At 43.6% G+C, this 23,573-nt stretch overlaps 1 protein-coding gene across 1 annotated transcript; it reads right to left on the reverse strand.

Annotated features, from left to right (window-relative positions):
- Positions 1–1,944: 1,944 nt before the first annotated feature.
- On the reverse strand, positions 1,945–23,147 carry aars1 (alanyl-tRNA synthetase 1). The gene is made up of 20 exons (XM_071547323.1): positions 23,070–23,147; positions 19,856–20,013; positions 18,548–18,736; positions 17,872–18,017; positions 15,096–15,287; positions 14,709–14,853; positions 14,013–14,158; positions 13,746–13,854; positions 12,866–13,016; positions 12,249–12,373; positions 11,328–11,472; positions 10,708–10,886; positions 9,474–9,587; positions 8,957–9,163; positions 7,976–8,160; positions 6,094–6,202; positions 5,198–5,311; positions 4,878–5,084; positions 3,788–3,901; positions 1,945–3,594 (listed from the first exon to the last, which is right to left on the reverse strand). Exons 2-20 carry the CDS (start codon positions 19,997–19,999, stop codon positions 3,415–3,417), a joined length of 2,901 nt encoding a protein of 966 aa, XP_071403424.1. The 5' UTR covers positions 20,000–20,013; positions 23,070–23,147; the 3' UTR covers positions 1,945–3,414.
- Positions 23,148–23,573: the final 426 nt, after the last annotated feature.

Genomic DNA, 23,573 nt, shown 5'->3' on the forward strand with positions numbered 1-23,573 from the left:
TCCAGATTATTTTCAGTGCCAAGGGTATTTTGGGGAAATCTGGCTACGTGCTTAGCAGTCTTCACACTGTTCAGTCTCATTTATTATGCGTCGAGGCACATTTCCCTGCTTGCTGGAAAAATGGTTTCTCAAGTCTTGCATGACTATACCAGGAAAGTCAGCAGAGACAAACAACCACCGACTTCTACCCAAATTCCATTCGCTTGGATCAAAACGTGGAACGATACCTTTGTTAAATTGAATTTTATTGGGCTTATTAAATGCAGTGAGTATGCAATTTGAAAGCGCACCTGAGCTCGCTCCACAACAAACCAGGACCACTACCTTGTACAACTGTTTGTCTGCCTCCTTTACAACTGGCAGTAAAATCCCAGTGGAGAAAGATGTATCTAGATTCAGTTGAGATATTTAAACACAGGTGTAAATACACCCATGACCCTCTGGACACTGATGTTTCTATGCAACCCAGGGAGAAAATTTGGCAAAAATCAGATCCTCCACATCAATGTTATTGATTTGAATTGCAATGCTAAATGTAAATGTTTGTTTTATTTTCTCACTGTTGTACATTAAGCTCTATGTAAGAGATCAGAACTTGCTCTCTTACTTGCCCAAAAGCATCTCAGACTCAATTTACACAAGATCAGAAAATCGGATCTATTCATTGTCTCACTGGGAAGGAAAAGAATGTGGTGTCTTCTGGTTAAGACGACTACAAGAAAACAGGGACCCATAGAGATAAATCACTGGCTGGATAAATACCACTATCATCCCCTCAACCCAGTGATTTACACTGACACCAGACTGATCTGGATCTTTCTGAGGCAGCGGGGACACAAGTTGGAATTGCTGGTTAAGAGAGGAGCTTAAAGGAACCAATATATCACTGTTGAACAGTAAGCAGGCTGTCTGTCCACTGACCTGCACCCTGGGCATATCAGTGTCTCCATGTACTGCAACACTAACACATACACAGTTGTCATTGACTTCTATTGTGCTAGCACTGTACTACAACCACTACTACAAAATACTCTACTTATCAAGTAGGAAGAAAGCTGTGTAGTGAACTTACAGTTGGCTTATATGAAACAAAAACAAAGAGTGGACAAGGGTTTTAGAGACAGCCAGAAACACCAGATAGAACAATTCATCAATGGTATTATTTTTTACCAATCTGTATTAAACAAATTGGCTGGACGGGTGAAGTTTCTCGTCATGGGTGGCACCCTGCTGTCTGGATCTGTCCCTGTCCAGTCCTTGCTTTATGATGTTCTCGTTCAGTAGGACTATTATTGGGTCAAGGCGGTACACTTGTATTTACTACATTGAAAACCTCTGTATGATATATGATCACAGACTGTTTGTATCTTGTTATGCTATTGTACAAATAAAAGCTTCATGAAACATGAGGTTGGTGTCTGATGTTGATGTTCTTGGTTGTGAATTGATTGCCTTGCTTAACACTGAGCCAGACTGAAATGGTCCTACTCAGAATTAGCATTTTGCTTGAATTGTCTATAAATTTGAACAAGGGTAAAACCAACAAGTGATTTAAGGGAAACAGCAGAGTAGCTTCCTCCATCTGCTTTTTTTTGGATGCAATAAACTGTTACTGTCAACAGGTAAAATGAGCCCACCCTCCAGAGAATTTCCTCACCATTTAAAGTTAATACCAAGAGTTTGTTTATCGTATTAAGTGATGGGTGGCAGATCGATTGGCGCTAGATCTTTCTAATGAAGAGTTTACACCTCAATCATTTATGTTCAGTGATCCCAGTCCGATGATCCAAGTCTATACGTGTTCAGTTAGTGTAATTGATTGGATCTGTAATGAGCTGATACTTGAAGTTCAGCGAGTACACAGACTCTGTATCTGCTTCCCTGAAAATGATCCCAGATACAAATATCACAGATTAGAAAAGAACAAGGTGGATATCTGGCATTTACCAGTGGTATTTAATAAGACATTTCTCTGACATGGAACAGCCACAATGAAAAATTTCTCCCTTTTGCATTGATATTAAATGTCAGCATAATGAAATTACACAGACTAATTATCGGGCAAGTTCATGTTAATTTTATTCAGTTAATGAATTATTAATTTACCAAATTAATAGCATGACTTATTACATATAACAAATAATGGCTTGTTATCTGGACAATAAGACTATGATACAGCTACTGACTCTGATGCTAACCACTGCAGCCCCGCCCGGCTTATAACTGCATGTACAAGTCCTTAGGCAACCAATCACAGGAGAGAACACAGATGGACGGACCCGCCCCTGTCCCCCCAGTCCACCAAAAACCAAATGCAAACCCTTCAGCCAAACATGGTTTTGTAGATCTGTGGGCATCAGTGGAAATTGTTGATAAATGAACCTTTCCATCCAACACATGGACAGGCTTATGGTACACCCTAAATAATGTCGGAGCTTGGCTGACTTCAGCTCATCTAGCAGTGTGTCCTCAACTCCATTTGGCCCCTCAGCCCCTGTAGCTCGCTCATTGTGTCTGAAGGAGGCCAAGCACAAGCCGCATGGGAAGCCGAAAGGGAGAATTACTGCACAGTTTGAATGCGCCGTTGAGAAAGTGGGAAGGGCAAAGTGCTTTGGGGTCGTTTCTGAATGAACGGGGCTCTAGTGAGATGAAACACAAACACAGAGGCAGGGAGATAGCAGGATGGAGGAGAGAGAGAGAGAGAGAGAGGGAGGGAAGGAAGGAAAGAGAGCGATGTAGTGAATGAACAAAAGCTTCCAAGTTTATCGTATACCAATTCTATACTTAGAGCAGAAGACTGAGGAGAGTTTCTGTCTCTTAATCATAGCTGTACAGTACAGGTAAGAGGCATTATTGTTTAACATTATTTGCTTTTATGACAGTTTATCAATTACAACAAAAGTACATGCCCCCTTATCATTACAGTCTGTACACAAACATGCAGTTGTGGATCAGATCCCTTTTAAAAAAAACTGCGTGAGAGCTACGTTCCTATGTATTCTGTCAAGTTTCATTTCCAGAAAGACGAATTGTATTGGGGCACGACAGAAAACATACTCCCAATAAATCTGCCATTGGTTTATTTACTATTAGGCTCAGTGTCAGTGGTCATATTTCAAGATGGCGCGAGGGAAAACCCAGGAGATCCGGCTCTAATCTAATCTGACAGCGGGAAGGAAGAGAGGAAACGAGGGGATGAGGAAAGAAGGGAGGATGGATGTAAAGACGTCTGATGGCTTTAGAGCTCTCCCTGAACCACCCTAGTAAAGACTCCTCACCCCTCTCCTCCAACCTAGGTTTTCTTCCCTTTCTTCCTTACCTTGACTCTACGCCCCCCCAACTTCGCTCGAGGTTTTCCCACCTCCTCCTCTCCTCCCTCCCTCTCCTCCACCTCCCGCACAGACCCCTCTCCTTCTAGTTCTCTCCCAGCTTGAGCCGTGCGAACTCGTTGGCCAATACTAGCGCCTCCTTCAGGCTGTGTGTGTTCCTGCCCGTGGCCTGGGCCGACATGTCCTTGCCACCTCCTTTGCCGTCCAGCAGGGGCAACAACTCCTGCACCCACTCGTTGGCCTTGAGACCGCGGTTAGCCACGTCCTGGAGGGAGGGGAAGAGAAGAAAGGATTGAGAGAGAGCGAGAGAGCAGAAAGGTCACATTAACAAACAGTGCCTAAAGATGTGGCACTGAGCAGCTCCCTGCACATTCATATACATAAAACGGCCCTCTGTGTGTGTGTGTGTGTGTGTGTGTGTGTGTGTGTGTGTGTGTGTGTGTGTGTGTGTGTGTTACCTGTGGGACCTGACACAGGCAGACGATCTTGCCGGCGTCTGGGTCCACAGTGAAGAGCATGGCAGCGGTCTGAGGAGACTGAGTCTTCAGCAGCTTCAACGACTCATTCAGAGCCTGTGAGAGATGGAGGGAGGGAGGAGGGAGAGAGAGGAGGAGGGAGGGAGGGAGGAATAGACGAGACAGGGAGAGGAGAAAGGGAGGAGGAAGGAGAGACAGCGAGGGAGTGAAAGATGAGACAGGCAAGAAGGAGAGACGGGGAGGGAGTGAGGGAGGGAAGAAGGAGAGACTCCTAATCAGCACTATTGATATCTCAAGGTCAGAACTAATGGGCCATAGAACTTGTTTGTTCCCATGGCAATAACCCAGTTAGATAAGCTATGAGACATGAGATATGTGTGCAATACAGCGACAGACACTGCATTTTAATACCGCTTGCACTTTTAATTTTCTTTTCGAACAGGATGCTGATGCAGTGTTAAGGCCTTGGATTATAGATGTGCAAAACCACAATCACATACTCCAAGAAACTGGCTGCTGAAATGTGAGAAAGGAGTCGGCTGATGTTAACTATTTTCTCAATAGAACGCAGGAGCTGGAGAGACACACTCAAGGTAAGGTGCAGACTGAAGGAGTCCGATGAAAAAGATGCCAAAACATCGGTCATCATATCACAATGTTATTAAAATATGGGACGATAGAGTGTGCAACCATTTTTTTTAACTAGTTTCTCAAAAACCATCCTCGGAGCAGGGAGGAAGGTTCACCTTGGCAGTATTGGACTGTATTGGCAGAGGATCTTTCCAGTAGACTTTTAACTTACCTACTTTATATTGCATTGTAATTTTAAAGTGAAATGTTGCTTTTTATGTACTGAAGTGCCTTCCAAATTGCCTCTCTGAGGGCATTTAAGGTTTCCCAATTGCTTTTGGCTCGGGTAAGTAGTCAGTTTTGCTGGAATCAAAGGATCAAGATGGTCAGAGAGAACACTTCTGTCCATGTCCTCTACATGCCATTCCAGGAGTTGCTTCTCCATCAAGTTTTCAATGCAGTTACATTAGAAGACGGTTACTAATTGTGTGGCAACACTCACCTTGGCTGAGGCTCCGGTCTCCATCTCCATGACGAGCAGCGCTTGGTTGGGGCTGGTGTCAATCACCTCCTTGGTCTTCTCCAGGACTCTCTTCTGGACGTCGGCCTTGCTGGCGCGGTCCAGATCATCCATGGTCTTCTTCAGGCCCTTCAGGCTCTCTCTCATCTCATCCTTCTGCCACTGGGAGATCAATGCTGTGCCTATGGACTACAGAGAGTGCACACACGTTGACATGTTGAGGATTTTCTAGCATGAGAAGGTCGACATTTGTCACTTCTGCCTTCATCTGTTCTCTCTAACACACACACACAGACACACACCTCTGTCATATCGGCGATCTCTTTCTGTACGTCCTTGTTCGGGGCTTTCTGGGCCTTGACCTTGTCTCCCAGGGCAGACAGACACTGATGCAGAGCATCAGCTTTCCTCAGGGCCTGGTGGGTGAGAGAGACAGATGTGAGAGAGGTAGGATGGGAGGGAGAGAAGCGCAGAGAGAGAGAGCTGGTGGGGTGAGAGATAGAGGAGAGAGAAAAGAAAGTGACAGAGATAGAGAGAGAGAGAGAGACCGGTGGAAGGCTCCAGGAGGAAGAGGTGCAGAGGAGAGATGAAGAGGAGGGGGGGGAACGGTGCAGAACTGAAATCAAACTGCAACTGTTGCCTAAAAATAGTACAGATTAATTTTTCCTCGGGGCCTGGAGAGTGGGGAAAATGCAAAATGTTCCTTTCCAGCTCCAAGTACACCACAAGTCAAACAAGCTTCATTAAAGTTTCATTAAGTGTTTCATTAACATGGCACAGGGGTTCTCTTCCTTGCCAAGGACCCGAATAAGAAATGTAGTCCCTCTCACTCTTAGACCTGTTCTCATTAAAATATAAAATGCTCTCCTGCCATGTGGGGGGACGACTCTCCAGGGAAAGACCCGCGACCATTTGACCATTAAGATACCAGGACACAGTGATAATTTCATGTAGGACTGTAGGAATATTACACCTTTTGTCAACTTTTTTCAGAATGTTCCCAAAACTTTTATTTTCACCCCCACGCCTATAAGTCTATGTGAGTGTGGCTGGCTGTGCGCATATGAGTGCAGGCTGGAGGCAAGTGCATAAATGTGTGAGTGAGTGTGTGTGTGTGTGTGTGTGTGTGTGTGTGTGTGTGTGTGTGTGTGTGTGTGTGTGTGTGTGTGTGTGTGTGTGTGTGTGTTGTGTGTCTGACCTTCTGGGCCTCTGCTCCTGTCACAGCGACAATACGGCGGATGCCCTTAGCGATGGCCTCCTCGGAGACGATGACGAACGGGGCGGCGTGGGCCGAGTTCTGCAGATGGCTACAGATAAGAGAAACCAACGGCAGATTTCAGATACAGTTACGCAACTCTAGGAAGGGAGAGGAGCAGGAGAGAAGGAGGAGAGGGACGAGGAGCGGAGGGAGGCAGGAGGAGGGCGAGGAACAGGAGTGGGGGAGAAAACACCATAAAACAACGACGACAGCAGCAGAAACAACAGAATCTTTGAAGTGGCTGCAGATAAAAACAACATCAAAGAAACATTGTGACCCACAACAGTTTACTGAAGTGGAATATAAATACATATTTAAGACCTGAAGTGGCTGGAGTTGGGACTTGCAAAACAGAAAACGAGCTTTATGCAAATTTGATTCCTCCATCACTTGAAATACTTTCATCATAAACCAACTCAAAACCCATGCTGGCCCACTGCTTTCAATACATTACTACAGCTTCAAAATTATTTTAGCTCCGACAATTGCTTTCAATGACAAGAACAAAGCTGTGCAAGGAGAGATGGAGAAATTTTACTACCAGTAGCAGACTTCTTTAAAAGTCACTGGACCGAGCCTCATCACTGGATTGAGCTAAACAAAATGTTCCAGGCCCTTCCAGCCTACACAGGGACACGGCTGTCTCGCTATAACACCCACAAATCAAACTAACGATTTCCATTTTATACACCACAACTGGGTGGTTGTGACACCTCTGAAAGCTTGCCATTAGCTTCAGGCAGACCATTACTTACAGATGGGTATCTACTGCTCTGTGTTAATGAGCGATATGTTGCAAACTTGACTCCAGTTACAGCATAGCGGGAGATGCACTGGCAGCACTCAAGGAACTAGTGGCTAACAAGAGAACAATCAAAGCGGGAGCACAGATGAGTGGAGTGTTAAAAGGGAGACAGTGTGTGGTGGTTGTGAATTTCCCACCCTGCCATGTGACACAGCATCTCTTTCTCGCTTTCCCGTCTCACTGTACTGAGACATTTGTGACACTTTACAGAAACAAATGCTTGATGAGGCGTCAAACTGTCAAACCAAAACAATAGCCACTGTCATTATCTGTAATGACATACAATCATGGAGCATGGGAGCTCAGAAGCTGGCAGGCTGAATCAAGAAGATGAAGCCACGTGGCAGCAAAGTACAGTAAAAGTATACAGGATCATAACGTACTGTAGCTATTGTATTCCATTAATAGCTACAGTAAAAACTGCAGAATACTGAAAGATAGGAAATGGCACATTCATATACATGGATGATCTGGGTACAGCTGACACACTAGTGATGCTACCAGTCCCCTTTATTTATGCCCATTAATATTACAAAGTTATTGATTCTTAAACATCAGGCTCTCCGCCGTCAGATTGTCTAACAGTTGGGAATCTATGCCCAGGAGATGAATGAACCAAGGCTCCGCTTTTTTTCCTCCGTTTTACCCCACTTCTCTGTGCATATCTATGCCATGTACGTGGCAAAATATGAAGTTCTTTTCTCTGGGGGAAGAATAAAGTCACGAATCACTCAGGCAACTAGTAATTTGCTGCAGCTGACATTTGAAAAAAAAAATAAAATACTCCATTCTCAAACCAAGCCACACACAAAAACGCTGGTTTTGACCAAATTCTCCTCATCAATTATGTTATACCTAGTAATCAGCAGTCTTTTTCAGTATTGGTATATCGGAGGATCCCAAGAGCTCAGTGGGTTAAGGTACACACACCATTTGTGAAGTATCAGAGGCTGGACTGCATCATTTGTCACAAGCAGGCAGAATTGCCTTCAAAAAAAAGACGGGCTGCATACTCACGTTCCACCACAAAACTCGATGGAGGTGAGGGATCCGGCGGCGCTGTTGGGGTCGTTCAGCAGGTCCTTGACGGGGATACCGATGGACACGACTCGGACCGGGTCGGGGTAGGTCTCGTCAAACACGGCGCGCAGACCCTGGATGGCTTTGGCTGATGCTAGTGGGGCTTCCATGGCGTACACTTCCTGGAGGGAGGGATGGGGAGAGGGAGAGAAAGAGAGGAAGAAGTGAACGTTAAGTTGTAGGTCTAATCACGTAGGCGTCTGTAAACCCTGGCTTCTGCCGGTGGGACTCCCATAGCATACACAGTCCAGAGGGCAGGAGAGATGGAGGGAGAGGAAGAAAGGATGGAGGGAAAGAGAGAGAGCTGAGCATCAGTATTTGGGTTTACATGGAGCCTACTATTTCATTCATAATTGGAATAATAACCCAATTTCAATACAAAGACCTCATGTAACCACTTCACATGGAACAGACTAGCCCATTCCAAATAAAATTTTACTCAAAAAAAGGGTGGCTGTAAACCTTTGATGAGCTAATGTAAACGCTAACTACTTTCTTTGGTTGGAATACAAAATATTCTTTCTGTATGAGTTTGTCCACTTAAAAAGGAAGTGATGTCAACAAATTGGGAAAGTCTAAAACATTCCTCTAAACATCTATTTCCACTACATGTTTTGGTGCATGTACAAGCACCTAATCAGAACTTTAACATTCATGTGAACAATTAGCTTTGAAGATTCAATTGGAAGGAAATCATTCAGAATGATATTCTTCATTCTACATTCAGTCAGTGTTGTGGCAGACCTCGTTTTCAAACAGCCAATAAACCCTGAGCAGCTTCAGCTTCTGCCAGAGGCAACATTTCCCTGCAGTTTCTCAGCATTTCAGATTCAAACACTTGAACTTCAGCGCACACTTCAGCATGCTGTGCGCTGTGTTGGAGTTGAGACTCCGGATCACGCTTAATTTCCCTCTGACCTTAGCGTCTCGGATCAAGGCGCAGGCGATCTCCTCGGTGCGGCGGACCTCCCCGGTGCTCAGGGCGCCTTTGGCCGTGAAGTCGAAGCGCAGGCGGTCGGGGGCGACCAGGGACCCCCTCTGGTCCGCCTCCCCCAAAACCCCCCGCAGGGCGAAGTTCAGGATGTGCGTTGCGGTGTGGTTGCTCATGATGGGCCTGCGACGAGCCTGGAAAAAAAACAGAAGGAGAGATATGTGTCCAAGAAAAACATACTGCTACATCTAGAGGCAATAAAAGATACTTAAACACAGGCGTCTACAGAGACCTGAATGGATTCCTAGTTATGTTACTGTATCTTTACCCCACATTCCTACATTGGATGTACATTTTGTTACTTTAATCTTTTCTTAAAGATTGCGGTTTTGCTTATTGCCCAACACGCCACTTCATTGCCTCGTACTGGATAATTCCATGTACCTCTGTCTACTTGAATCAATTCAAGGTGACAATGCTTTTAAATGCAGTATCTGTTCTCACCTCGTCCACATGCAAGGTGACGCGGTCTCCAACCTTCAGCTTTCCATAGACTGTCCCCACATGGAGAACGTAGCCTCCTCTAACCTGCGTGTTCTTCACTGTGAACTCCATCCGCTGGAAGGAAGGACAGACAGAAACGTTAAGACACAATAGCTTTTGCTTCTTTTGCACTTTGATGCCTCTGACACCAGCGTACCGGTTTTTTTTTCTATGTGAAAAAGCTTTGCTCTGGCATTTGGGGAATAAATATATTGTTCTTTTTTTTTAACTCATGCTTAAAAGACTTTGAAGTGTTTTCAAAAGAGGTAGCAGTTAAGAGGAGGATAGAAAGACTAAAAGCAACATCAAGACAGACAAGTTTCCTTTGTCAAGTCTTCACATCCTCAGCAAAAAACAAGAAATTATGAGAAAAAAAAGAAAATTCAAGCGATACAAAAGACCACAAAAAACATCATTATCAACATTTGAATTCTTATTGGCCACTGCTGAAGCTAGAGGCTTTGATGCGACACAGCCAATCCACGTTTGGGGGAATCACAGTTTGAACAGATGACACAGATTCTGATGATTAAGTTATAATGATGATTAAGTCGATAGATGGTCTTCTACTACAAACTGCCTGATGTGTGAATGTGAAACAAGGGAATAAATCATTTCTTTTTGTGGGACAGAGATTTCAGAAATTTCATCTCACAAAAAAAGAGCCCACAAGTGAGTAAACCATCAATTGTTGTTTCCTAGCAGGGGGTGTTTTTGCTGGTCCTGGTCTCTACTGGCTATAAAACCCACCACACAGTTTAACCACCAGTGAGCATTAAAGTGAGCATTCTTTATTGAAGCCATAGGCCACAAGCTAGCTAGTGAGTTTGTAATTTTTCTCTAAAGAGGAATCAACAACACTAAGAGCCCATTTTTTAGCTTAGGGAGAAATGGGGATTTTTTTGCCTGCAAGTGCATAATGGGAAAAAAGCAACAAGCCAATTTTGAAAATGACCCTGAAGAAGGCTTTGGCACAAGGCGTAGTAAGAAGGATTTTAATGTCTGTGCCCTAATGAAATAAAAGCTTTTTGCCTGAACACCCACACGTGAGCCTTGAATTTGATGATTTTTTTTTTATCGAATACTCCGATTCCCTTCCCAAAGAGCACCAATGGAGGTAACACCGAGCACCCAAAAAGCCCTCCTTCACGTTTTTTTTTTTTGTCAAAGTGTTCCTTTATCGTGTTACACTCACGTCTTCGGCGCTGTCGTCCTCTCGGAGCATGTAGCCCTCGTCAAAGCTCTGTCCTCCTTGCTCGGCGTAGAAGGACGTCTGGTCCAGCAATACGCCGCACACCTGACCCGTGGTCACCTCATCGCAGAAGGCGCGGTCGTGGCGCAGGGCGAGCACTGTGGCTGAAGCCTGCTCAAAAACTAGAGAGACAGAGCAAGAGAAAGGGTGAGAAGTGTGTCTCGAAAGCACAGTTGTCCCACTGAACTTCAGGGCTGTGAGTGTGCTAGCATAAAGATGTTCTCATGATACGAAAACCTTGACTTTGGTATCAATACCAGCCCAGATATCAGTTTACATTCCACACTGATTCCACTGAAGTGATGTAATAAAACTAAACACATGAAATTATATGAGATGTAGAAATCTGCCCACTACATTTAATTTTATATAATTTTACCTCACCAATTGAGGAAGGAAGCAGTGAAGGAGGCAGTGGGTGTGTAAAACCTCTGAGGCAGGTTAGTAGGTAAGGTAAGCGTGCGTCTGCCCTCCTGCGTTTCCTACTGTAATCACAGCTGCATTTGTATTTAGCGGTCATTGTCAGTAAAGAGTGTGTGTGTGTGAGAATGTGTTTCTCTCACCGTATTTGCCGTTGTCCTCCGAGGTGTATTTGTATTTGAGGGAGTCATCAGTGGCAGGTATGTTCTTGTTTCTCAGGTCTTCAATGGCATAGATGTCCAACATGATGTGGTCCTCATCACCTGCGCCCTTACCCTGGGACTTCAACTAGTAGACAGACACACACACTTGTATTATTACACTTACAAGGACATTCCATTGATTTGAATTCATTTGTAACCCAGAGCCTGAGAGCAGGCCTTATTCTAACATCTTTTACGCTTGTTGGGCTTTTCTCGCTCTCTCTCCATACATATTATGTTCACTCGAGCACACAACATCAGTTCAGCGGAATCAACCTTACAGATCTGTTTAAAGCCTTGAGAAATTAATTATACTGAAATATCAGAATTTCACAGGCTCGTTGCCCAAAACATAATTAAATATTTCTGCATTATTGATAAGCAAATCAAATTATAGTTCCGTTAACTTCATCTGCAATTTCTCAAACTGGAGCAAATGTGACATTTTCAATGGGATAAACGAGCGCTAGATGCCTTCTGTTATGGCAAGTCACTTCTAACTGTCTAACCAACACAGGATTAGCACTGGGCTGTAAAGTAAAGAGCAGTTTATTTACACAGCAGGTGCACGGCTCCCAATTCTGACTTACAGTGCAATACTGGAGAACGCTGACACAAGGCGAAGTTGGGCACCCGAGGGAGTGGACAGAAAATACTATTCTGTTCAGTTTCCCCAACTGAACAGTCAAGGCCAAGTCCTTACAATAAATCTATATTGGAAACTAATCACAAGCTCCTATTTGGGTTTTTTTTTGCCTGCACCTCATCATCCCTCTCCCCCTCCATCCATCATGAACTCCTCTCAGCCTCCATCCCTCCTTCTCCACCCCTCCTCATCTCCTTTCCTTCCCATCTCCTCACCTGCGCTGCTTTCTTCTCCTCTTCAAAGGCGGCAATGTCCACCCCCATGCCTCTCTCCTCGGCGATGAGGGCGGTCAAGTCCAGAGGGAAACCATAGGTGTCGTACAGCAGCCATGCCGTGTCACCTGGATGCACAGACACAGAGAGAAAAAAAATATATATGTATGCAGGAGAGGCATCTCGCCTGCAGCAAAAATGCTCTCAAAGATTCTGCTTAGAGAAGAACAACTAGAAGGAGTGAGGGAGATAGATTACTTCAAGTAATATTGTTGATAATTTATAGTATTGTGTACTCAAGTCATGCCAAAAAAAGAACAACAAGGCAACAGTAAAGATGTCGTCCCCCAACAATGATGCATGCACTCATTTGGGCCAATCAGTAACAAGTAACACAAATGTGAAAAAGGTCAAAGTTTCAAGTCTGTATTGTATTTGTATTATCGACAATGCAAATATATTTTGTAAGGACACGATCTGGTAGTCTTGCATTTTGGCATTCCATTTTAGTTGACTGCACAAATGATGCCGTCACCCTGTGAGCCAATCAGTAAATAAATGATAAAGCCTCAACTGCTCCCTGGTTGTGAGTGTCTGTATGTGTGTTGTGTGCATCTCACCTGGGATGGTCTTGCTGTCTCCCAGACTCTGGATCTTCCTATCCAGGATGCGGCGCCCCCTGCTGAGGGTTTTGAGGAACTGCTCCTCCTCCTCATTAATAATGTCCTTCACCATGTCTGGGTCTTTCTTCAGCTCTGGGAACGCATCACCCTGGAGAGAGAGAGGGAGGGATGGAGGAAGGGAGGGAAGAGAGAAGGAAAGAGGGAAAAAGAGGGAGGACAGGGAGATTAGATGGGAGGAGGAGAGACGGGGGGACAATGGAAGAAAGGGGAGAATTAGAGAGGCGGAAGAGGAGAAGAAAGGGCAGAATTAAGAGACATTGAGTGGAGAGGTTACTATTCATAACATTAGTTCAGTCTTTTCTTTTTATTTAGACTCCATCTTTGGTGCTGTGGTGTTTCTGCACTGCTCTTCCCAGAGTTCACCTGTCAAACTGTACTGTGTCCAGTACTGTGACATCTTTTTTCTTGGATTTTCTGTTGATGCAGTTTGAGTTTCTGTAGGTGGCGCTCTTTTCTTTGCCTGTTCAGCCATGGTGGCTATCACTGCTCATGCTAACTCCCCAGTTCTTCTTCTATTTATTCCAAACAAACCGGAAACAAACTGCATCACTTCCTGATCGCCAGAGGATTTTTCCCAGTAAAGTCTTACCAGACACCAGGTGTTTAGAACAGCAAAAGTAAAAGCTTTCCTGAACTGGGTATAGGTTAAATGACTATTATGTTGTATCAATCGGCTATAGAGTAGCAAAATGGGCATTTATTGATATGAAAATGTCATGGATTCTTACTTTATGTAAAAAGGTATCTAAAAGACAGAACTAGTGAATATAGTAGAGGACAAAAACAAGACAAGAGAGGTAAAGAATGAAAATCTCACCAGGGAATTGACCACCACGTCCACCAGAGAGGCAAAGAAGCCTTTCTGAGCTCCCAGCTTCTCATGGGAATAACGAACTGCACGACGCAGGATCCTCCTCAACACATAGCTACACACAGACAACAAAGACAAGAGGTTTAATATGCACGCATATACAGATGGACACAAAAAAACAGAAAAAAGACTGAATAGTAGGGCTGCGCTTTGCATTTTTCCAGTTCTGCCATTCCCCCCTTTTATGCCACGATGGAGGTGTTTGTATCTCACCCTCTTCCTGTGTTGTCAGGCCGGCCGCCGTCTGACAGGGCGATGGTGATGGTGCGGGCGTGGTCGGCCAGCACGCGGTAGGCCATGTCGATACCATCAGTATCCTCAGCACCTACTTTACCGGTGTACAATCTAGCGCCTGTACCCTGAAACAAACAGAAACACAGAGAAACTATCAAAAATACTGTCAACATGTTCACATGCTCAGTGCTGAAGTTGAACCAGGTTTTCTGAATTTATCTTCATTTCTGTGCCCAAAATCAACACTCTGAGGCTAGATGTGGATAACCCTTCAGTCTTGAAGGCTAGAGACTGAATCAGGTTAATCTAAGTGTTTTTTGGTGGTAGGGTTAGGTGCTCTAGCCAAGATTATGTAGAGGACTTAATGTTCTGTGACTACCTTTACAGACTGGATCAGCAAGCATCAATGTGGATTTCATCTGAATAGCACTCAACTGCATAAAAATCCATGTGTAAATGCACCCATGGGACATAGCTGGGTTTCCATTCAAGTACTTTTATTGTGCATTAGAATACTGCAAAGTGCATTTCCCATTGTGGCTACATTAAAGTCAAGTTCTGAAGCAAATGAAAAAGCTTTGCAACCTCCCTAGTGCTTTTGAAATTCTGCATAAAAAGCATGTCACCTTTAATTTTTCTTTCATTCAGTGACACACAACTGGGACATTTCATTACCTTGTGAATGGCGTCAAAGTATGGGATGAAGAGGTCGGTGTCATAGTTGGACATCTTGTTCTGCAGAACTGAGACCAGGCGCTCCAAACCCATTCCTGTGTCAATGCTCTTCTTAGGCAGCGGCTTCAGCTCCGTCTCTGACTCTCTAAGGTAGGAGAAGCAGGGGACAAAAAGCTTTGTTTCTGATTTTCTTCTACAGCTACAAAAATTTTCTTTTGTCCATACGCTGTCAGGAAAAAAAGGTGCAGCATACGAACCTAACAAAATGTATTTCTGCAGTGAGTATACATCCACTTTTAGGACCTTCTAGTGCACCCTCAGAGTGTGTGTGTGTGTGTGTGTGTGTGTGTGTGTGTGTGTGTGTGTGTGTGTGTGTGAGCCCATTACCTGTTGAACTGAATGAACACCAGGTTCCAGATCTCCAGGACGTTGGGGTCGTCCATGTTCACCAGGTGAGAGGCGTCTCTCCCTCCGATGCGGTCGTAATGGATTTCACTGCAGGGACCGCAGGGACCGGTGTCTCCCATCTCCCAGAAGTTATCCTTCATACTGCCTGGCAGGATACGACACTCCTCCACCCTGAGACGCAGAGAGAGAGAAAGACAGAAAGCGAAAGAGAGAGAATGACAGAGAGAGAGAATGACAGAGAGAAAGACAGAAAGCGAGAGAGGGTTTAGAGACGCTTTAACTGAATCCACTAGTCATAATGATAGTGTGTTGGATAGTACAAGGTTTTTCCAATGTTGGCAAGATAGAAACACACACATCAAAAGAAAATGGTTTCTAGAAACTTTCTACAATGTCCGATATGCCCTTACTAGATTTTGAATAGTTTGTACAATTACTTGTTAGTGGTTGGCAGTATACTAGTAGAAATGACAGGTAGAAATCTGTGCCAAGGCTTAGATTTGTTTGATGGGGCAACCACCATTGTGTGGACATTGGTTATGAAAAGTCAGACACTGAGGAGAAAACTAATGTTTAATTAATCTCTAATCTAAGTTTTGTTGCACAACTGTCATTGCCAGGGGTGGCAACACCAGCAACCTATTTTACCACTTGAAGACGAAATATGTGCGATAGTATCAATATTGTAATTATTATTTTTTTTATTTATCCAGAAACGCACATAAAAAAGGTATGGTAATGAATTATGGAGACAAAGAGATAGAGAAGCTTCTAGACCGTTGTTGCAGGCGGCGTGGTGGCTCTATGGGACTGGGAGAACAAAGTGACTTCCCAAAGGAATGATCACCCAATGTTGTGCTTTAAAGGGTCCATGTGTAATTTCTGTTTCAATTAGGGCTGAACAATTAATCAAAATTTTATCGAAATCGCAATATGGCCTACTGCAATTTTCAAATCGCAGGAGGCGCAATATTTGTTAAAGGTGAAATGTGTGTCAAAATACCATTTTAAATTAAATATTGTCGTGCTGCAGATGTCCTGGCCTACACATCATATTCTACAGACTTAAGAAAACATCTTTGTTTGGTACAGATCCCCGCAAAAAATCACACCATAATCATTTTAATACGTTTTTCAATGAAAATGAGAATAATGATGTAAAAATTATCATTCCCTCTGATATCGCAAATCATATCGCAATTGCAATATCAGTCAAAATAATCGCAATTAGACATTTTTTCAAAATCGTTCAGCCCTAGTTTCAATGCTGACCTCTATCATTCACAGATGTCATTACAACAACAAATGATGTGAGAACATGAAACTGTGTGAGAAACACCACGTCCCTGTCCCATATATGGGCTGTTGTGTTAAAATGAGAACTGTTTGGAGGATTATATTCATTCGAATTTACCAGAAAATCCTACCTAGTTAAACCCAAGTTATATTTTCCGTGCAGAGAAGCAAGGCAGAAACAAATTAGTACATTTTTGAATGGACCTTGGCCTGACGTTCTCTCTACAAGCTGCAGGGAGGCGTTAGCTGTAGGGAATGTTTCGAGCGAGGCTAGCTAACATATTCAGTAATGCAGGAACCGTTATTACCAGCCACTTGTTGTTGCTATTGGTTAGCTAGAAGATTAACTAGTCAAGATAGCTGCATAGCTCGCAGAGGACTGCGAGTGTCAGCCAAGTCTTTTGGGGTTTACAGATTTAACCTTTAACTAGGGGAGGTAAGACTGTGGACGTTTTGCATCATTCAGGCAGAGCGAGGCTGCAAGATCACAGGAAGTGAAGTGTTAAGTGATGTGGCTTGTTAGGAACTCCCAGGAGATGATGCAGGACAGAAAAAATACTACTGAGAGTTGCTCATCATCCGATCTTTGTTTGCCAACACCTTCAACTTAATAAATCCCAACAGCCTCTTAATGGTCACACTGTGGTTTGACTATTACATACTGACCTATCTTTGTCCCATGGCTCCACTGAGCATTCTGGTTTTTGTTTCATGGCTCTATGTTTAACAGTTGCAAAAATATTTTGACACACATGACCCACTCTGAGTGGCATGCAATACTTTGCCCCGACTCCTCTTCCTATAAACGTACTATGAAGTCTTGCATTCAAATGCATAACATCTGCATCTTTATTATTAACATTTTAATTATTTTGTATTGGCTATATATTGAAATAGTAGCAGCTATGGCGATGATATCTCCAATTTTATACAAGGTTGATTGCTAAATTGCGCATACCTATCTGTCATGTATTTTTGTCATAATCATGATAATGCAACTGAACAAATGTCAATGAAAAAAAGTCTATGTTGCTGTAGTGACAATTTTTAAATGGCTGTTTTAATCTGGGCAAAAGCTGCAGGTCTGACTCCCCGCACTGTCAGGAGGGAGTGTGTAGGTGGCGCTGCACTTTGAACTCTGAAGAAATACATATGTGCAGTGGGTGTCGGTGACTATAGGAGGGATATATGATCAATTCCAATGACCTTGAGTAAACTGTAAAATTAATCTATCTTCTCTGATTTATCAGGGTTACCTAAGGTTGATCCAGATCTGTTTACACTCAAGACCATCTGCCTCACTCAGTTCACAAAACGCATGATTGCATTCCCACAGATTCTAAACAAGAATCTGATCCACTTTGCTCTGCATTATAGATTCTGATGACACAAAAAGGCAAACAGGGGAAAAAAAATCATCCCTGATCTACTCTGACTCCGATTCTCCATCTAGACTCACCCCAGGTCGATCCAGATCTGTCTGCACTCCAGGTCGGGCTCCAGGCCGGCGTCAGCGTGGCCACCGAAGTAGGTGACATACAGACGCTCTATGGGAATACCGAACTCCTTAGTCAGCAGCTCCATGGCCATTTTACAGGCCAGATGCTGCAGCAAAGGGAAGAGGGAGGAGAGATGGGCGGAGGAAAGAATGAGGAGAGAGAACAGGGAGAAAGGAGAAAGAGAAGAAACAGAAACATGGGTTTAACACATAAAGTCTATTTGTCAACAGAAAGAAACTCAGCACTGTAGCTGCATCATCAGCCCCAGAAAAATAAATAAAGAAAATCACACTCTCACTCACTCCCAAAGTAGGGATGCAAGATTTTTCCATATGATATCAGCCTTATCAACCATATTGTATATACTTTACCACTTTATCTGTTGTAATGCCCTTCATCATATCATCATGAAGGGCACAACAAAAGATAAAGTGTTAAGGTGACAAAAAACTAACGACTGAGTGCAAGAACAAACTGATTGGTGACAGTGTGAGCGTACAACACATTTGTTTTTCAAGCTTTATTATTTTAACAGAAACCTTTTTTTAGTGTGACAATGATATAGTGTGACTGATAGAAAGCATGCACGTACACGTGCACACACACAAACACACACACACACACACACTATAATACCTTGAAGTAGTCCCCGAAGGACCATGACCCCAGCATCTCGAAGAAGGTGTGGTGGTAGACATCTTTGCCCACGTCGTCCAGATCGTTGTGTTTGCCCCCCGCACGGATACACTTTTGGGTGTTGGCGGCACGGTGCAGCTTGGCCATGGGGTGGCAAGGGTCAATGGTGTTGAGGAAGATGGGCTTGAACTGGGAGCAATGGGAAAGAATAGCAAGACGGGATGAAAGGATGAATTGTTATTAATAGAAAATGCAGTCGCGTCCTTAACAATCAGAACAAACTAGACTTGACTTTTGGGAGGGAGAGCAGAATATAAGAGAATAACCAGAAAGGGGAAAAGAGTTAGTGAAGAGACAGAAATACAAAGTCGTGGCTGTTTTCAAATGTAGTTTGAGTAAATGTAGTGTGTGTTGGGCTGAGGTGGATGGGTGGGATGGAAGGATTGTTTGTAAAATGATTGAGCTAATATGGTAATAATAACATTCAGTTAAGTGAAACCATCTACTGAATCAAACTGTTGTGGAGAAAGGGCACTACTGTCGAGCTGCAGATGCTTGGGGAGATAAATCCTTTCATCAAACAAAATGTGAAGGATCTCCCACCAGCATGGTACTGTGTGTGTTGGCTGTCATCACAGCAGCAGTTATCAGTGGTAAACAGGATTACATGGCGAGTGTTGGATCTTGGTAGAAGGAACTATGTGGCCTTTGGCTTTAGTTTTAATAAGTTATAACCGGTTAAATAGGTTAGCTCTTAGTAAACAACATTAAAGTGGCTACACAAGACTAAGCTAACGTTAATCTTTTAGTGTTGACAAACAACATTAGCTCTGTCTGAAGCAAACTTGTAGTAGCAAGAGTGAATAGTACGTCAGCATCTATTACATCGCTACAGAAACTTAGGAGTAATCGTGGGTGGGCTGTGATTAAGTTGGACTGTTTCATTATTGAACTTAATGGTTTGCAACTGTTTCTATTGTAGCCCTGTAGAAAAATCTATTAAATTAGTTAAAAATAAATCACATTGAGGCAGTGTTGTCTCAAGATGGTTCTTCCCCTTCTCTGACAATAATTTGTGTCCCGCTGAATACAACAACCTGACTGCGATTGCTGTGAGAGGAGCAACAACAAAATGAATTTTTCCTGTGATCTACTGAGAGTTGCCACCGAACATCCTGTGACTTCAGTGTTGGTGTAAATCAGTTGGTAAAAAAAAAAAGAAACACCAAAATTCAATAGCCAGTACTAAGGAGGGTGGGAGAAAGGCATGGATAGATAGAAAGATAGAGGGAGGCATGGACAGCGTACCTGGTTCATGCCAGCATTGGCGAAAAGCAGCGTGGGGTCGTCCAGTGGGATGGTGGATGACGAGTGGACGTACTGGTGCTCATAGCTGCGGAAGAAGTCGATGAACTTCTCACGGATCTGAGCTGCACTCAGTGAAGAGTCCATTCTGGATCGGCTTCCTAGACAGACACACACACACACATATAACATCCATTAAGCAAGGTTAAGGAGGTAATACTCAAGGGCAGCAACTATTTTTAATGAAGCAAATAAGCTCAAGGTCCAATTAAGTGACAGCAAACCGCAAGCTAATGGCAAAACAGAAACTGGTCTTAACATGTGGCAAGTTCAGCTCCCAGCAGCAGGCCCCAATTAAAACACAGAAATGGACACTGGCAATTTCATCCAACCAGCAAAAGGCCTGCATGAGTAGGAGACTTTGCACCAAAGCATCTCAATGTCGGGTTTTAGTCCAAATTTAGGCCCAATTTTGCCATCAAGATGCTGACTGAGCGAGCCAGCATAGACAGATGATCAGCATACCTGAGAGAGTTTCTAGCCTCCTAATCAAGTTGTAGACCAGTCAAACAAGTTTTTCAAACTTGTTTGATTTCTAAGATTAAAATTTGGACAAAACTGTGGTGTGACATGGACAACAACACAAATTTCTGCCAGAGACTCGCAGTGGCTAGTGAGAGTTGAGCTTGAAAAGACAAACAGGAACTGAGTTGAGTTGCTGTCTTTTTATGGTATTGTACCATCTCATGGTAATGACAGCGCTCCAAGAGAGTTGAGTGTCCTGGTACTCTGTGAACAATTCATGTAGTATGTGAAGGTCTTCATCATCAAATTTGTGATCCCCATTCCCAGCTATTCTTCAGGTTTGACAGAGAAGCTGGAAAACTGCTAGTCAGTGAAAATGGAAAAGCATTTCACAGTAAATGACAGAGTGTTAGGATTTTAAAAGTAATTTAGTCAGTAGGTGGCATAAGGACTGAGACTCTGTTACGAGCAGTTAAACCAGTTTAGCCATTCCTGCGAGTCCGTCTGTCCCCCCAGGATCTGCTCAGGGCTGCTTTGGCACACTCACCTCTGAACGCGCGCACACACACACACACAGTGTTTCATTTGTTCATAATGTGAACATTATTTTATGTTTGATTACATACATCAATATATTATCTAGTGGGGAGTTCTGGTGTTTTCTCTCAGATTTATCGAGGCCTGTAGTCTACACTTAGTTAGGAGGAGGATGCACATCCTAACTTGTGCAGACAAGATGTCTCTCACCCCCCAGCCCCAAATTGCCCCTTGGCCCTCCTCATTAACCAACACCACCTCAGGAATCTTGTGAGACAGGTGAGAAATGCTTAATCAGAGATGGGATCAGGACAATACAAAGAAAGGAGATAATGGTAATATAATTGGTAGCTAGCATTTAGATTGAAGCCCCTCAGTGAAGAAGCATATATTGTGGTAGTTTGTCTAGACATGCATGATATCCATGGACATCTGTGGTATTTCTACTGACTGCGTATAAAACAGTAAAACAGTTGGTGATTCAGTGAAGTTGCTGTACTCATGACAGCTGAGTCCTTTCATCTCTAGGTTTTATTGGCTTTGTGGGCAGCTTCAAACTTAGTGGCGAAGTTACCAGTTTTGTTTCAAGTATGGTTGTGTGTGTCAGGTGGATGAACAAGTTAGTGTCCTGGCCTGGATGGGGGACTGATTTGCTCTCAAGACACACATCCTCCTGGAGCCCATTCAGGAGTCCTAAGAAACTAAGAATCCTTGCTGGGAACAGAAGCCTATGCAAGTAAAAGATACAAAATATTTTGAATGACCTTTTGAGGGAACGGATATTTCATATTTCCATATAAATGGTTCAAAAACAGACCTATTTGGGTGTTTGACTGGGCCTGCATGAGAGAACAAGTACAGACTCTATTCAGTCCCACAGGGCATTTGTGGCAATAACATTCATCTTGTTTAAAAAAAAAACGCAGGATATGCAGAAATCCCCATGTGCGGGTTCTATCCTGAGCTACATGTGTATTTATTGACCTACACACCCAGTCAAGCTACATTTTCTGGACACTTCAGTCAGAGGCGCAGCTCCTTCACTGATCTTAACTATTAAATACCCTTCGCGGATGTGATGATGATTTCAAACATTTTAAGACTTTTAAGGACCATCAGACACCCTGGTAACTACTGTGTCAGAGAGGACAAAGAAACAGTGTACCATCCATAATTAAAAGGTAGTAGTGCTGAATTCCCACCAGGGAAATTGTTGGGAAACTAGTTGGCGTAGGAAACCCCACAGCTGGTGCTCCAAGCTCCCTGAAGCCGGCAAGCGGACGGTAAACAGCCCCTGTCCCCTCCTGACTACGAAACCACCCTGATGGCAACCGGAGAGAGATGTTACATTGGTGCGATGAGATGGAAAATTCACACTCTAAACAGAATTTACCAGATATTTCTCTGTTCTTGGACAGTTTGGTGTACTTATGTGAATGAAGGCGTGATGGATGCCACAACCAAGGCAGCTGAGAAGAGACTCACTTTGTGGACTAACGTGACAGCAGCCTGGGTAATTTTACAGGGAGTGGTTCATATTTGTAAGCACCACGTTTAAAGAGAGTCCAAGTGGATGGAAAATGCTCAAACCAACATCCTACAAGTCCAATAAGTCAGTTTCCATTGTCAGTCTGGCATATCCAGACTTGGTTCTGTGCTTTCTAACTTGGGGTGAAGGTTGTTGTTTGTAATCACAAATACAGGAAATGAAAATGACAATGAGTAACGTAACGTAATGTCTCAGAAGATGAATTGTCTCTTTATACGATTTCAAACATTAACTTTAGTTGTCCCTTGCCACCTTTGCAACACTGCTGTACACTAGTTTACAGCAATAAGTGCCATAAAATTACATGCGGCCAAGTCAAACAACCGGACAAAATCACTACTCCCAAAGTTGAACCTTCAAATGTGGATATTACATCTGCTACTGGCGAGTCAGCTGATTGACACTGATTGTAAACTGCCAATGTTAGGCAGTGGGACTAGCTTGACAAGCTGACGTTAGCTAACGGCTAACCAGCCAGGCTACGTTCATCTATCCGGCCAGGGAGCGGGGTTTCAGCACAGGGCTATTACAGAAAACCGCTTCTTTTGAATAGTAAAACCAAACTCCAATGGACTCAACAGCACATTAGCAAATGATAATACTCACAGAAGTCGATATTCTCGCAGAATGATTCAGTTAACTGCTTCCACACACACCGCTTAGCCCACGCTGCTCAACCTGAAGGAAAACGCAGAGAGAGAGAACACGCCCACAGCCGCAGCCTATTGGCCCAACCGCACCGGCACGTCAGTGAGTCTCAGTCTCTATTGGATAAGTCTACTGTCAATCTTAGCCGAGCCCGCCACCTCATTTGCACGAACTGCTCTGGCTTGGCTGATGCAATGAAAAAGGCACCGGTGTCAATACATTTTGTTCTGACTGCTTCATACGAGAGGGTGACTGTGCGGATATGTTTAGCGAAAAAAAACACTCATTAAAAACGTATTTAGAATAGTAATTACACTGGGCTAAAGTTATAGTCGCCGTATTTGGTTTGGTTTCAGCTTGCCCTCTGGCCCATTCATCAAGCCGTATCATTAATTTTGTGTCTGTTTGTCTCAAATTGTCTCAAACAGGTGTTTTTAGCATTGTAATAAGGGAAATACCATT

This window comes from Centroberyx affinis, unplaced genomic scaffold (assembly GCF_046629955.1).
Source record: "Centroberyx affinis isolate AG114_WGS23_722 - 3 ecotype Tasmania unplaced genomic scaffold, CSIRO-AGI_Caff_v1 ptg000270l_1, whole genome shotgun sequence".
NCBI lineage: Eukaryota > Metazoa > Chordata > Actinopteri > Beryciformes > Berycidae > Centroberyx > Centroberyx affinis.